The sequence below is a fragment of the Priapulus caudatus genome, unplaced genomic scaffold (genome assembly GCF_000485595.1).
Source record: "Priapulus caudatus unplaced genomic scaffold, Priapulus_caudatus-5.0.1 Scaffold161, whole genome shotgun sequence".
NCBI lineage: Eukaryota > Metazoa > Priapulida > Priapulimorpha > Priapulimorphida > Priapulidae > Priapulus > Priapulus caudatus.
Genome location: NW_014577222.1, coordinates 7,665 through 23,642, shown reverse-complemented (window position 1 = coordinate 23,642; position 15,978 = coordinate 7,665). Strand labels below are relative to the sequence as shown.

The following is a 15,978-nucleotide window of genomic DNA, read 5'->3' as shown; positions in this document are numbered from 1 at the left end:
GTATGTTTTAGGTTGTATCTTCGGATTGCGTAAAGATTTCGTACGATGATGAGCGAATGTACTGTGTCCGATTTGAGCTCAAGTTGGATGAGTTACGCGTAGTAAATCGTAGGTATTATAAGGCTAGTAAATGACGAATTTCCCTTGTTTATTGTTGTCACACTCCTCCCTATTATACACTCCTGATATAGATATATAGAGAGAGAGAGAAGAGAGAGAGAGACAGAGAGACTGCACTGCTTCGTTACCGTAAGCCGTCCCCGGTCCGAAATCGTTGCCAGCTTCGATCATGTATAGACCCAGCAGCTCGTGATTGGTCACCCGATCTCGCTTCATGTCCAATGTGGTGCTCACAAACTCCTCAACGCGGGCCGCTGAAACGCACAATAGGTAATCCGTTACCATGGCGACATGAGCCGTTATAACATGCAATAGGTTATATCTGTTACCATAGTGATATATAGGACCGCTGAAATACGCAATTTAGGTAATTCGTCACCACAGGAAGCCAGACCGCTGAAACACATGATATAGGTATTTCGTTTATTTTCGTTACCACAGCAACGTGGGCCACTGATACACGCCATAGTTAAAATCCTTTACAGCGAGGACACAGACTGCTGAAATACACAATATTTAATCCATTACCACAGTGACAGACGGCCGAAACACACGATAGTTAATCCGTTATCGCGACAAGAAAATCGATTCATTCACACTTGCAGTGAGCACGGATTCTAGTATGCCCTTGATGGGAAAATAATAGCCACCAGCTGGTCTGAATGTTCTGAACAGCTTTGTATGGTTTCAGCAACAATAAAGGTGCATTCCAACAAATCTAAATAGCTCAGATGCACATTTCATGTAGAGTAAATTTGCGATGGCAACACGTAGAGTGGCAAACCAAGGCCTGTCATCGAACAATGAAGAATAACAACGGAACATAATGATGGTTACTAAGTAGTCTGAGCTAATTAAACATTCACAAATTTTTGTACAGTTGTGCACGTATGATAGGCTCCTAATACCACCCTCCAGCAAACCACACCAATGCCGCCCAGTATACCTGTATATAATCATATGATCAGCACTAATGGATAACTTAAACAGTGCTATAGAATGGATGGACACCTGCCTATTTAGGCATGGGTACTTTTGGCATTTCTCCTAAGTGCTATACAGTGAACTCATTTTTATAGAATGAACACTAGTCCATAAACAAAACATTTGACATATATATCCCTCAAGTGGCAAATATATACAGTGAACTACCTCTGTGGAATAGACGTGCCTGTCTATAAAGAACACATCCCATTTCCCTTGAGTGACCCTTGCATACTTTAACTGCTATGTGACCCTTATATACAGGTTTAACTGTATGTGACCCTTATATACAGGTTTAACTGTATGTGACCCTTATATACAGGTTTAACTGTATGTGACCCTTATATACAGGTTTAACTGTATGTGACCCTTATATACAGGTTTAACTGTATGTGACCCTTATATACAGGTTTAACTGTATGTGACCCTTATATACAGGTTTAACTCGTACCTGGGTTTGGCTCCAGCATTGTCTCTGTCTGCTTCAGAATTCTCTCCGTCCATAGCTTCGTCTTATCAGATCGCAGCCCCAGATTCTCAAATGCTGCATCATGCTCCGTCTTCTCTGCCTTACCCAGTTGTTCCTCTGTGAACTACAGCAATAAGACAAGCAGTTTCGTTCATGTACTGATGGAGTTTTAAAAACAATCCATCCATCGCTAACAGTCCATGCGCCACGGCGCTACCATGTCAGAGTATGCTTTCACTACGATCATTATACATGTCACTACCAGCGTTCAGCTATACAACAGCAGATACTTTGCAGGGTTTCACAAGCAATGTCGCTTGACACCAGAGAGAACTGATGAATATTGAGTGAATAGCACACGTACGTCTGTATAGTCACGTATCAGCGTGCATTTCAAAAATCTAAAACCAACTCTTATTACGTTTTAGTAATCTATTAAATTAATATTAGTGTTCCATATATCTATTTCACTTACACCATGTGTATCTACATACCACATTAATTCTACAACAATCTGCGCATGAGAATCAGAGATGCATAAAAGACGTAAATAATTGAGACTACGTAATTTAGTTAAGATTATTCTGTACAGTAATCAACTGGCTATCAGCTCAGGTGATACTGCAAACCAGCATTGCTACTTGACAGGGAAGCGTGAAGAGAATATTCAAATCCACCAGCTTGCTGTATTGTTGGCAATGGGAATTGAATTCAAGATGCACAATGCTTATAGAAGACAATGCTTGAATTAAAGATGCACAATACACGATGAATTCAAGCTTGCACATCCACAAAATTCACGTGTGAAATACCGCAGACGAAACAACTGCATTTACCTAGACTATGTAATTATGGTGCAGTTAGAAAAATTCCCTCTGGTCTACTGAATGCATCACAGGCACTTGAAGCGTTTCAATAAAATATAATGCTAACTAAATACGAAATCTATTTACTACCAAATTCTTAATGTTTCTATACTCTCTTTCACCTATTATTGCCAACAGTTTCCTGTAAATTCGTCCAAATCCTACGTCCAACCATACGCTGCCGGCACCATTGCTTTCGCGGCGCGACTGTTGCACGCTTACACTAATATATATATTAGTTAAAATAATAAATAAACTAATAAAATTATACCGTTTATAAGCTGTAACACTAGCCAGGATAGAGCTAGAGAGAGAGAAGTTGAAAGGGGAGAACGAAATAAAAAAGTTGGAGTTGCAACTTCAGCTGCAGGGCCTGTCTGAATCGGTCTTGAACCTGTCGGGTAGAGGTCCCGGGTTCGACTTGGCTAAACACATACGGTTTGTCCCGAAGTTTAGGGAAGAGGAAGTGGAGATATATTTCCTGTCGTTGGAGAAGGGTAGCAAATCGCCTTCAGTGGCCCCCGCGTGTACTAAACTATGCTGTTACAAACCGGATTTGTAGGGAAAGCGCAGGTGTTCTCGCTGCTGTCAGATCAACAGTCAGAGGATTATGATACAGTTAAGGGGGAACCGTGTTGACGGCTTATAAGTTGGTTCTGGAGGCTTATAGGCAGCAGTTTAGGAATTTGAACAGAACGTGTGGGCAATTCTTCATCGAGTTTGCTAGAAAGAAAGAAATGTGTTTCGATAGGTGGTATCGTTCTCTGCAGATCGCTAGGGAGTATGATAGCCTGAGAGAAGTTATCCTGATGGATGAGTTTAAAGACAGCATCCCTCTTGATATTAGGACTCATTTAGAGGAACACAAAGTTGGCGAGTTGGGAAGAGCCGCTGTTATCGCTGACGACTACAAGCTGACACACAAGAGGGGCCTTGCGGGGGCTCAGGGTTATAGTAGTAGGTGGACAGATCAGCGATCCGAGACCAGCCTAAAGGCAGAGGAGAAAACGAGGTTCTGTGGTAGGGATAATAGTGGCCAACCCGGGCAACGGGCTTCAGTTAGACAGCCAGATGGGGTCCAGAAGAGGTTTGGGTTTAGTAGAGGGGTGACGTGTTATTATTGTAACGATAAAGGGCACCTCAAGTCCGAGTGCTGGAAGTTGCAGAGGGACGAGAAGCAACAGAGCTATGGGAGACCTGTTGCCCTGGTCAACACAATGGTTGATTCCCCTGGTGGCACGAAGGAGGTAAAGCCTAGTTCTGTGGTGTCTGTTAAGGCAAGAGAGGGGGCGGATGGCGGGAGCCCTATGTTGGACAGCTATAGGAATTTTGTTTCAAGGGGTGAAGTTTCGTCCGTGTCAGGTGATAGGGAAACTAAGTCCGTAGTTATCCTACGAGATACAGGGGCGACCCAGTCACTGATGTTGCTTGAGAAGGTGCCGGGAACTCCAGGCAAGATGAATACTGGTGTGTTAGTACAGGGAATACAAGATAGTTATACCCCTGTACCCTTGTGTAGGGTGAATCTGAAATCGGGCTTAGTCTCGGGTAAGGTGACCGTGGGAGTTGTCCCCTCCCTCCCGATAGAGGGGGTGAGTTTTCTCTTGGGTAATGACTTAGCGGGCGATAGGGTCAGTACCTCTCCTATTGCTTCTGATGAGCCGGTGGAACAACCGGAAACGGAGAGGTTGCGGGAAGAATTTCCAGGCATATTCCCAGCTTGTGTAGTGACTAGATCACAGAGGTGTGAGGTGAAGCAAGAGGAGGGAAAAACGGAGGAACGGAATGAAGCGGAGGAGTCTGAGGTATGGTTAGTGGAAACGATTTTCCCACAGTTAGGCGGTGACAGCAAGGGTGGAGAGGGGTGCCCTAAAAAAGTAGAGTTCACTCGTGCCTCTCTAATAGAGGAGCAGCAAGCAGATCCTGTTCTAAGGGACATAAGACAGACGGCTCTGTCCCTGTCTGAGGCTAAGGAGGTTCCCGAGTGCTATTATATGAAGGCCGGGGTGTTGATGAGAAAATGGAGGCCTCCCAACAGTCCCGCTCACAACAAGTGGTCTGTTGTACACCAGGTAGCGGTGCCTACCTGTTATCGGTTGGAAATATTGCGGTTGGCCCATGAGATACCCATGGCGGGGCACTTGGGGATAAGGAAGACCCAGGCTCAGGTTATGGCACATTTTTATTGGCCTAAGTTACACAGGGATGTAGTGGAGTATTGTAAGACATGCCACTCATGTCAGATGATAGGTAAGCCTCAACCGTCAATCAAGCCAGCCCCACTGGTACCCATTCCGGCTTTTGAAGAACCCTTCAGTCGAGTGTTAATTGATTGTGTTGGTCCCTTACCCAGGACCAAGTCGGGGCATAGGTATTTGTTGGCTCATGGATGTGTCGTCTAGGTTCCCGGAAGCCATTCCACTAAAGAAGATTACATCTGATGTGGTGGTGGAAGCTTTGATTAAGTTTTTCTCTCGGTATGGCTTACCTAAAGAAGTGCAGTCAGACCAAGGCTCGAACTTCATGTCAGGGCTGTTTCAAGAGGTAATGCATCGGTTGGGAATCAGACAGATAAAGTCTTCAGCTTACCACCCCCAGTCTCAGGGGGCTCTGGGACGGTATCACCAGACGTTGAAGACGATGCTCAGGGCATATTGTCTGGAGTGCGCCGAAGACTGGGATAAGGGTATCCCTTTCCTCTTGTTTGCCACTAGGGACACACCGAACAAGTCCACTGGGTTTAGTCCCTTCAAGTTGGTGTACGGTCACGAAGTTAGTGGGCCCCTTAAATTGCTAAAGGAGCAGTTTTTGGATGAAGTACACGCTCTACCCTCATAGAGTATGTATGTAACATTAAGGAGCGGCTGTCCAAGGCGTGTGAGGTGGCCAGGGCACATCTAAAAAAGTCTCAGCAATCGATGAAGGCGTATTTATGATTGAAAAGCGAAGGTTCGTGGGTTTCGACCAACGTTGATTAACTGATTAACTTTTTAAGGTAATCCTAATACCGGTGCAAGGTGAGCCACTATCGGCCAAATTCAGTGGTCCTTATCGGGTGGAGGAAAAGCGGGGTGAAGCCAATTACGTGATTGGCACGCCTAATCGACGGAAATCCCGAAGGCTGTGCCACGTCAATATGATAAAGAGGTACTACAACCGAAAAGATAGCCGGCCCATAGGGCTAGTCGCCCCGGTGGGCCGGGTAGAGGAGCAGGGCAGTGGTGATAGCTAGTCTGAAAGGGTGGACCAACAGATGTCTGCCAAAGAGCCGTCAGGTGTTAGGCTGTCTAACTCAGACATTCTAGCCAGTTTAGGGTCAGAGATGAGGTACTTGTCGGAGTATAAACGGCACAGTGTGGTCAGGCTTATTAGAGAGTATAGGCATTTGTTCACTGATAACCCAGGAAACACGTCATGGGCGGTACAGGCAGGGAAGGCAGAGCCCATCAAGCAACACCCTTATAGGCTTAATCCGGATAAGTTGGCTAGGGTCTGGAAGGAAGTACAGTATATGCTGGAGCACGGTATTATCGAGCCTAGTCAGAGTAGTTGGAGTTCTCCCATTGTACTCATTTCTAAGCCAGATGGCTCGTCAAGGTTTTGCATTGATTACCGTAAGGTAAATGCCGTAAGTCGTACGGATGCGTATCCAATCCCTAGGATTGAAGATTGCATCGATAGAATCGGGAAGGCGGCATATGTAAGCAAATTAGATTTGCTTAAAGGGTACTGGCAGGTTCCCTTGACGGACAGGGCGAAAGAAATCTCAGCCTTCGTAACTCCTGATGGTTTGTATCAGAGTAAGGTAACCCCGTTTGGGATAAAAAAAACTCGGGGGCCACATTCCAAAGGCTAGTCAACCGGGTTATTACTGGGTTATCCAATACTGTGGCTTACATTGATGATATACTAGTGTATAGTGACACCTGGCAAGGCCATCTGGGGCACTTAAAAGAGCTGTTTGACCGACTCACAGAGGCAAATCTTGTCGTGAATCTAAAAAAAGCGAATTCTCCAAAGCAAACGTTACATACCTTGGGCATGTAGTCGGTCAGGGCCAAGTGATGCCGCGACAGGCAAACATACGAGCGATTATTGATTATCCAGTCCCGAAGAGAAAGAGGGAATTGCTACAATTTCTCGGCATATCCGGGTTTTTTAGGAAGTTCTGTGCAAACTATAGCTCAGTCGCAGCCCCACTGACTAGTTTACTAAAGTAAGGTGTAAAGTACATGTGGTCAAGCTTTTGCCAGATTGCCTTCGATAAGCTGAAAGCCCTTTTGGTGAACACTCCAGTGTTAGCTGCTCCAGATTTTGATAAGACATTCAAGTTGGCTATCGACGCGAGTGATATCGGGGTGGGAGCCGTCCTGCTCCAAGCCGATGATATGGAAGTAGAGAAACCCGTTAGTTATTTTTCTAAGAAGTTAACCAACCCGCAGAAGGCTTATTCGACAATTGAGAAGGAGACGCTAAGCCTGGTGTTAGCTCTGCAGCATTACAAAGTTTATGCATCCGGTAGTATAGGTGGTGTGACGGTGTACACTGACCATAATCCGCTGGTGTTTCTGAAGAGATTTAAGATTAAGAGTCAGCGACTGTTCCGCTGGAGTTTGCTACTGCAACCATACTGTCTCAACATTGTACATATTGCTGGTAAGGAGAATGTGATAGCCGATGCCTTGTCTAGGGGTTAATTATGAAGTCGAAAGCAATATTTATGGGTAACAAGCAATGTCCTTAACTCGATTGAAGCTTGTAAGAACCGGTTGTTTGAGTCGTGGATAAGCAGGTAGTCTCTGCCCGATGATTACGGTGGATGTGGTGGAAAGACCTGCGTTTCGACCCTATCCGAATATAAAAGAAAACTTGACCCGGGGTAAAGTTTTCTTCTATTTTGTGGGGAGGAAAAGGGCTGCACGGGGTGTCAACGCGGACACAGCCAGCGTTGCGAGGTAATGGCGTAGGCATAGGGAGGAAGAGGAAAGGAGACAGGCAGATGGCCGACAGGAAGCGAGGCAAAGCGGCGGAAGCTGATAGTATCAGGTTTCTCCAAGCTTTTTCATTATAGCATGGCGGGGCGCGAAATTTTTTTTCCCACGAGAGTTCCGGACCCACCACAGATAGTGTTTTGTAATATATGGTGCGTATATAAGACGGACCTGGTTGTATTATAGTTAGTGTTAGGGTTAGGGTTAGGGTTAGGTTTAGGGTTAGGGTTAGGTTGTATAAATTTTGCATTGTTGCTTCGAGGTAGTCGAGTGAATGGAGTGCGCTGATTGGCTGGGGTCCGGAACTCTCGTGGGAAAAAAAATTTCGCTGGCGGGGCTGCCTTTACAGTCCTAGTTTTAGCATTTTTTAGCTAATTTTAGCATGGTGGCTATGATATTTAGAGTGGCGGGTGCATTTTAGGATGGCGGGGCTCAACGTAGCCTGGCGGGCCGCCAGGGCTATAAGTGCTCTTGGAGAACCCTGAGTATGTATGCTGGCAAGGTTATAATTCATTTGTGAAGGTGAAGGCCACCTATCGTATATGATTTCTGTTAATGTATCACGAAATTACCGTAATTGGCAATAGATTTGTTTGTGGTAGTTATATATATATCTGTTTACGTATTTGATTTGTTTGTGTGACAATGCTTTGGGTGCGGACGCGTTGGCACAGTAATGGCGCAGGTGAGTGCTTTACCTACAGCGCGGACCCGTATCGTAACACTATCATCCAATTCAGTGTAAAACAATGTGCAGAAGAGTTACAATATATTGAACCTACACACACCCTGCACGCAGGTATATATACATACATATATATATCAGTCTTCGAATTCCCGTCACGGGGCGTCAGGCATCAGGCGTCTGACCCCCGAGACGTGTAGAAATCTCGGCAGGCCTCATGCCATGTAAACATTGCAAGCTCAATTGCCCGACGGGCTCCTGCTTTAAAAATGCATTTAAAATATAATGAAACTGGCCATTAACTAATTTAGGCTTTTAATTTAAAATCATGAAATGTTAACACCGAAAACGAATGGCGTCTAGAAGGTGTACACTTCTCACTTCTTTACTCAATATTCCAAAAATATTCCGTGGATCAAAAAGTTTTTTTGTGAAGACTGGTATATTAATTAAGTATATTAATTATCCTCCACAAACACAGTGCAGAGATTTACAAAATTTCTGTCTCTAAACGTAGGCAAAACATCTGTTGCTAAAACAATATTGAAATTATAGATATGACATGGATCCAGTGAGCTAACCGCTGACGTTACAGCTGTGGTGTATACTGCATACATGTATATATAAATATTTTCAAATACACATTCTGCCATGCCGTATTGCATGTAATCAATATATATGCACGTCTAACTGTACATGTGAAGAACGTGTAAGAAAGGAAAGATCACTAACTCAAAGAGTTTCAAACTATAACGCGGACAAGTGGACATTGCATGTACAGTGTGTGTACATAGACAAGTCTGACCATCCTGCTATTTAAAAGGTTTGTGAGAAACACGCCCAGGAGAATCACAGACTCAAATGTTTACCATAGCTGTAATCGAAATACCAACGTCATACACTTGAATAAGGAACAGTAGCTACCAATGCGATCTAGACAGCACTTACGGTTTATTGATCAGTACGTCTTACAATTCCACTACCCTTCAGATCTACGCTCTAGAACCTGCATTATTGATCTGTGAAGCTCTCGCCCACAAATGGACAGCTGGATTCCAAATGCCCTATGCCGGGAAATATACGAGCTGTAATTTATCTAGGTCTCTCTGTTATTGCATTTTTGTTTCACAAGATTCCCCTGACAATTGTGACCCGCTCCAGCATAATACGGACTAAGTCGCAAGTCATTGTTTTGAGTAGTCAATGCTGAAAATGGCCTACCTGGGAAAAAATGATATTTTTACCAAAATAAGTTCCTAAGTGCACATTTAATCCGGATATATAGGTTCAGATATCTCTAGATTATTATGGTCATTTTTAATTTTAAAAAAAATAAATATATATTTTGAAGGGCCCCTGACCGCTCATCCCCGACTGAGCCCCTTGCCCGGAACGCTTTATCTCAAAAGCTGCATATTCCGGAATAAGTCGGTTTCCGATCTTCAAATTGCTGTAGATCGGTCAATTCTTTAGATATAGCCAAATATTATATATCATTTTAAAGGTAATTAAATGATCTATTCAGATATGCACATCAGATAACTCAATTTGTAGAATTTCCTACTTAATCCTGGTTTTGCTGGAGCGGGTCACAATTGTCACCAATCTTATTGCCTGACAATTGTCACCAAGCTCATGATGTGATGACAACACAGATCTAGTGCTCCGAAAAACGCATCGATACCATCGCAGCTCTGTTTACACTCACCGGATATCAGTTGTGTGATTAAGTATATAGCTTGTTAGGTGAAATAGCATGCTGAAGTATACTAGTCTACGTGACTTTCTCAAGGAAACACCAGAAAAATTGACAGTTGCGGCCGATACACACAGGATAGCATAAATGTATTATGGGTACAACAAAAATATTATCAGCATCAACTCCTAGTACACGTGCTGAATGTCAATTATGTGGTTAGTAATGTAGCTTGTTAGGTGAAATAGTGTACTAAAGTTCTAGACAACGTGACTTGGTCACGGATATACTATAGAAAAGTGATCAAGGATAAAGGGTTGCCTGTACTGGGTTGGACTTCTAACGTGGAATGTGATGCAAACCTTGGGTGGGAATAAGTGAAACATGAGGTCCTGGTCAAGGTCTACTACTAAAGTGCTAATGTTTCTGTACTCTCTATCGCCTAATAATTCCACATAAATGCTGTTCAAATGGTTCTCTGCAACACACCACACCGTACACACGTCATTGTGCAAAAACGCAGCGACAGAAAACGTTGTAATGTAACATAGATGGAGTCTCAACTTGAAAAGACAGAAGATCTATCTTTCCTTGAGTTTGTGCACAATGACATGCGCGTGGTGAAATCGTGTTGCAGAGAAAGATTTGAATGGCATTTATATGAAATTTATATAATATTGGGCGATTGGGAGTACAAAACATTAAGAATTTTGTAGTAAACCAATACATGTTTATTTAATTATAATTTATATAATTAAAACGGCTAAAGTGATGGCAGCTTGGTTGAAAGCAGGTGAAAAGCTATAGCTTCTGCCTCTGGGACTGTGGCGTGGGTTTTGACTCAACACAGACTTCTGCCTAGAGCTTTAGTCTACAATTTAGAATATTTATCGTACTAACTCTGGTCATGACTCTACGTGTAACGGTAAGAGTCTAGAAAGCAATAACCCTATGACTGAAGCAGTGAAGCTGTTTTCGATTTACAACTGACAAATTACCATTCATAATCATACTCATAGTATCAAGAGCGTATAAAGAAAGGGAGCGTACAACGGTGAAATGCTGAAACCATGTTGCAGTATTAGTTGAATTAATAAACTTTCCCCGTTTTATTTTGACGATTCTTTGCAGTATTATTGATCAGAGCTCTGTCCTACCTTGTTAATATAAAACAAACCGCATGTCCCTACGATGCCCCTATGCTGAGCTAATGAGCGGTGAAAATCTGGTATTTTCGCCGAAAACCGACTCGAGATACCTGCTGACTGCATCTGTCTCTCGCTTTGAGATAACTTCGGGAAACCTCGCGTATTTCCGTCAATGATTGATAAATGGAATGAATGACGTCTGTTATTGATCGCCATAGTGATGACCCCCACCTGTGCCCACCTCACGCTGGATGTAGTAATCTCTGTAGTACTGACGTAATGAGTCAGCGCTACCATGCCGCTACACAGCGGCGACCGGAAGCAACATACTGGCCACAAAGCGAGAGAGGGTCGCAGTAAACAGGAATCTCGAGTCGATTTTCGGCAAAAATACCAGACTTTCACCACTCAAATTGCAAAGAAATAAAGCGAAAGTAGATCGATTTTTGGTCACTATCGACATCTAGTATCATATTTAATATTCCCAATGAAACATACCAAGTATAAGAGTCAAATTTACTGAAAATCTTATCGAAATTACACGTACTGATGGGGTATGCTGCAATGTTAGTAGCATGGTTGTTTATAACGGAAGTTAACGCGGATGCGCGCACAGTTTCAGCGTCAGTAAACTCGTCGCGCGTGTGAGTAACTTGGAATGCCTGCAGACGACGCATGTATTGTATCAAACAAGGGAAAACATGAGTTTGTTTATATGTTTGGTTTTGTATCAAATGAAAGTGTCAATGACACTGTAGCTCACCACAAAAAAGGACACAAATGAGTGAGTAAGAAGAAGTCAGTTTTAATTGAGCAACCATCGACATACATTATAGAAACGATTGCCATCTGTATATCGCAATAATAATTTATAAACCAAAATAAATCACAATTTGTGACCGTAGATGGCGCTATACCCGCTTTGTAGCGATGGCGTTTGAAATAAATAGGTTATGCTGCGTTCCGACATGTTTTGTAAATCTTTACTCTAATATAGACGTTTTATCAGCAGGGTGGAGCGGAAATACCAATTTTGCATTAAAGATATTGTCAATGAAATCTTGTAAAACAAACCAGACGAGTGTGACACCACAGTGTTTATGTCTATATAATATGCTATATAATTGCCAAACCCTACCTAATTTGCATTATTTTTTTTTAAATATCAAAACCCCGTTCTAAGGCCAGCTGGTGCTGAATCGATCGCGCCAACGCTACAGCGTATAACAGCTGCCTCGCTGCTGGCTACACACACACACGAACATCACAGGAGAGGGGTCACATTACCTCCCTGCAACTCCGTTGCAGAGGTAACAAGTCTTCATTGTTATCTTCTAAAACTACAGACCATCTGCTGACCGCTGTGGAGACGTGCGCCGGGCCTCGAATTTGGCGCACGTCTCCACTGCAGACAGCACTTCATACTTGAACATCCCCGCCAGGGCTTGCCCTTAACTTTTTTTTTCAGGTGGCCGGCCGGGCCACTTGAGTATGAGATTCAGGTGGCCAAATGGATTTTCAGGTGGACCGGTTGCTACATTTATTAAATAATTTATTTGTATCCTATCTGCTGGTCTCTTTTGCACATCCCTACACCCCTACCCCCTACACCATCTCTGTCTCTAGAGTGTATCATCCCTACACCCCTCTCCCCTACTCCCCTATGTGTTTTGGCAAATAATCGCAATAACATAACTAGATTACGACAACAACAAAGAAAGAACAAAACTCTGACTGAGTTAAATAAGTTTTCAAATATTAAAAAGCTTTCAAATCCTCTGCCAGTATCTTTATTAAGTAGCAGAACTCATGTCATTAAGATGTCAATCAAAACTGTCCTTCAATCATTCAATGTCAGTTTGACTGTCATCTGAACCTTCTGATGAATCGGAATGAATTTCTGACATTGGGTCAGACCCATCAGAGTCTGGCTCAGCTGCTGGTCTCTTTTGCACATCCCTACACCCCTACACCTCTCTGTCTCTTACAGTCGTTATCATCCCTACACCCCTCTCCCTTACACCTCATGTCCTCTACAATGTGTATCATCCCTACCCCCCCCCTACACCTCCCTGTCTCTACCAGTGCTATCCATCCCTACACCCCTGCCTCAGTGTCTACCCCTTCTGTCTCTACAGTGTTCATCCCTAACCACTCCCTGTCTCTACAGGTATCATCCCTACACCCCTCCCCTACACCCCTCCCCCTACACCTCTCTGTCTCTAGAGTGTATCAATCCCTAACCACTTCCCCCTACACCCTTCTTTGTCTCTACAGTGTATATCCCTACATCTTCCCCTACACCCTCTCTGTCTCTACCAGTGTATATCCCTACACCCTCCCCTACACCCTTCTCTGTCTCTACAGTGTATAATCCCCTACACCAGCCTCCCCCTAACCCTCTGTATCTCTAAGTGTATCGATCCCTACACCCCTCCCCTACACCCTCCCTGCTTCTCTACAGTGATCATCCCTTACACCCCTCCCCTACACCCTCCCTGTCTCTACGTGTATCATCCTACCCACTCCCTTGTCTCTACACTCTACAGTGTAATCATCCCTACACCCCTCCCCCTACACCTCCTGTCTCTACAGTGTATTATCATGCCTACACCCCTTTCCCTACACCCTCCTGTTTCTACAGTGTTCATCCTTACACCCCACTCCCTACACCTTCTGTTTCTACAGTGAAATCATCCCTACACCCCTCGCCCTCACCTTCCTTCCTTACAGTGATATCATCCTACACCTCCTGTCTCTACAGTGTATCATCCCTCGCCCTCCCCCTACCACCCTCTCATGTTCTACAGTGAATCCTCCCTCGCACACCCTCGCCTACACCTTTCATGTCTCTACAGTGTATCATCCTACACCGGCCGCCAACCTGCTCCCTCTCTCTACAGTGTATCATCCCTCGAACACCCCTCCGCCGCAACACCTCTCTGTTTCTAGCAGTGAATCATCCTACACCCCTCCCCCTAACACCCTCACCTGCTCTCTACAGTGTATCATCCCTACATCCCTCCCTGTCTCTACAGTGTATCATGCCTACACCCCTCCCCGGGCTACACCCTTCCTGTCGCTACAGTGTATCATCCCTACACCCCTCTCTATACATACACTCTGGTATGTACGCACTTGTCTTGAACTCGTAGAGAAATGAATTGCGCAACGAACACACAGCTGATGGGTAGCGAATGGATTGCACGTGTTTCTTGTTGCGATTCACATTCTCAGAATCGCTTGTTGCGATTCACACACACGCGCGCGCACGCGCACGGGCACATGCACACACACACACACACACGTGCATACGCACACACACACGTACACACACACTCGGCAATCAGCAGAGCGTCCCCTTGCGCAATCATGCGTGTACGTGTCGTGCTCCTAGCGGCTCCTCGTCCGGAACCGGTCGCGTAGCCACGGCCTTATTTTTATTGGTGGCCAGGCGGGCCACCAACCCGACAGTTTCAGGTGGCCATTGGCACCCGGGCCACCGTTAAAGTCGAGCCCTGCCCGCGGTCGCGTGCGCATATCCCGCAGAACTGCGCGTCTCATCCGCTCGCAGCGCTCAGGATCAACAGCTAAGTTGAGCTAATTGTTTCTTTAGATAATCCCCGCACCTGCATTAGAGTGCCTTGTGAAAGACAAGAGAGAGACCTAAGATACAAGATACAACACTGTCAACAGTGCTCAAAGCTGTGCCAAAGCTCTGGATCATAGTTACAGTATTAGTAGTGCTAGTAGATGGTGTTATCCTTACAATATAATAAAGTATTACTAATACTATATTATATATTATATTATATATATATAAAATTATAATAATATAAATATAACTACAAAGTTACTATAAGCAGATCCGATAAATTACAAACGTACCACACAATCGTGACAGTCAGACTCACACTCACAGTCACAATGTTACATAGGCTTGCTCAATGACAATGTATTAATTACCTGCTTGGCACGTGTAAAAGCCGTTGAAGCGTCAGCTGTTAGTTTCTTGAAGCTAAATGCCATTGTCAGTAAATAGTAATGTACTTTAAAAAGTCAATGTAATATCTCCGTGATATAGCGCCGACTAGGCGTTGCTCGATAAGTAGATGTTGTTACTAAATGCTGAGTGATGCTATCATGGCCACGGAACAGTATAATCAGTGTATGGTGGCGCCATCTCTCGCCTAAGGAAAACGCGAAATGAGACGTTTTGGTGGATAGCTGTTAAACTGCTGCTGACGCTTGCTAATTGACACGGTTTAATAAAGTTCTAGGGATCGCAGCGAAACTCGATAAAGAGAGAGAATTATCAGGGCCGTAGCCTCTTGTGTGGCAGGGGGTCATCTACCCCCCTATTTTGGAGCCAAACAACAAATAAGCTTAGCTAGCCTAATAATCGTAAATAACCCTAACGTGATTTTTTGGTCACTTATATCTCTGAAAGCCTTGTCTCAGACCCACCCCTACCCAGGGGCGGACCCAGGGCTGAAGCCAGACAGTATTTTTCCAGATTTTCAAGGCACATCCCCCAAAAAGGGCACATCACCCCACAGGGAGCGCCGTTAGGCGCGGAAGCACATGGCAGGGGTCTGGGGGGCCTCCCACGGGAAATTTCAAAATTTCAAGGGTCCCTGGGCACAAACATGAGCACCATTTGAGCACACATTTAGTCAAGCAGCAATAGCTAAAAACCATATGGAATTTTATTTCTGCCTTATTTTGCTTGCGCTTTGTATAACAGCAATTAATGCGGAATGATTCAAGCACTTCCCTTCTTTTTCAGATATCAAAGCTAGTTTTGTTACCATGTAAAATTTTGATTTCCTTCAAGTCCTGTCAAATAATCAGTAGAAAAAAAACAAATACAGAATATAGCCAAATTCCATCAAATTGTTTTTTGTATTTTTTAGCGCAAAATTTCGAAGGGCACTTTGAAATCTAGACCGTATTTTGGATTTTCCTAATACGGCAAATACGGTCTGAATCCGCCCCTGCTACCACACAATGAACGTC

At 44.1% G+C, this 15,978-nt stretch overlaps 1 protein-coding gene across 1 annotated transcript in view; it reads right to left on the bottom strand.

The window, feature by feature from the left end:
* The window catches only part of LOC106806459 (endophilin-B1-like), a 28,191-nt gene extending 13,077 nt beyond the window's left edge, over positions 1-15,114 (bottom strand). The window contains exons 1-3 of the mRNA XM_014808398.1: positions 14,926-15,114; positions 1,556-1,697; positions 249-374 (exon numbers count right to left, since the gene is read on the bottom strand). Of these exons, the coding sequence (XP_014663884.1) occupies positions 249-374; positions 1,556-1,697; positions 14,926-14,988 (331 nt within the window). The 5' untranslated portion in view covers positions 14,989-15,114. The remainder of the gene's footprint in view (positions 1-248; positions 375-1,555; positions 1,698-14,925) is intronic.
* Between the last annotated feature and the right edge of the window lie 864 nt (positions 15,115-15,978).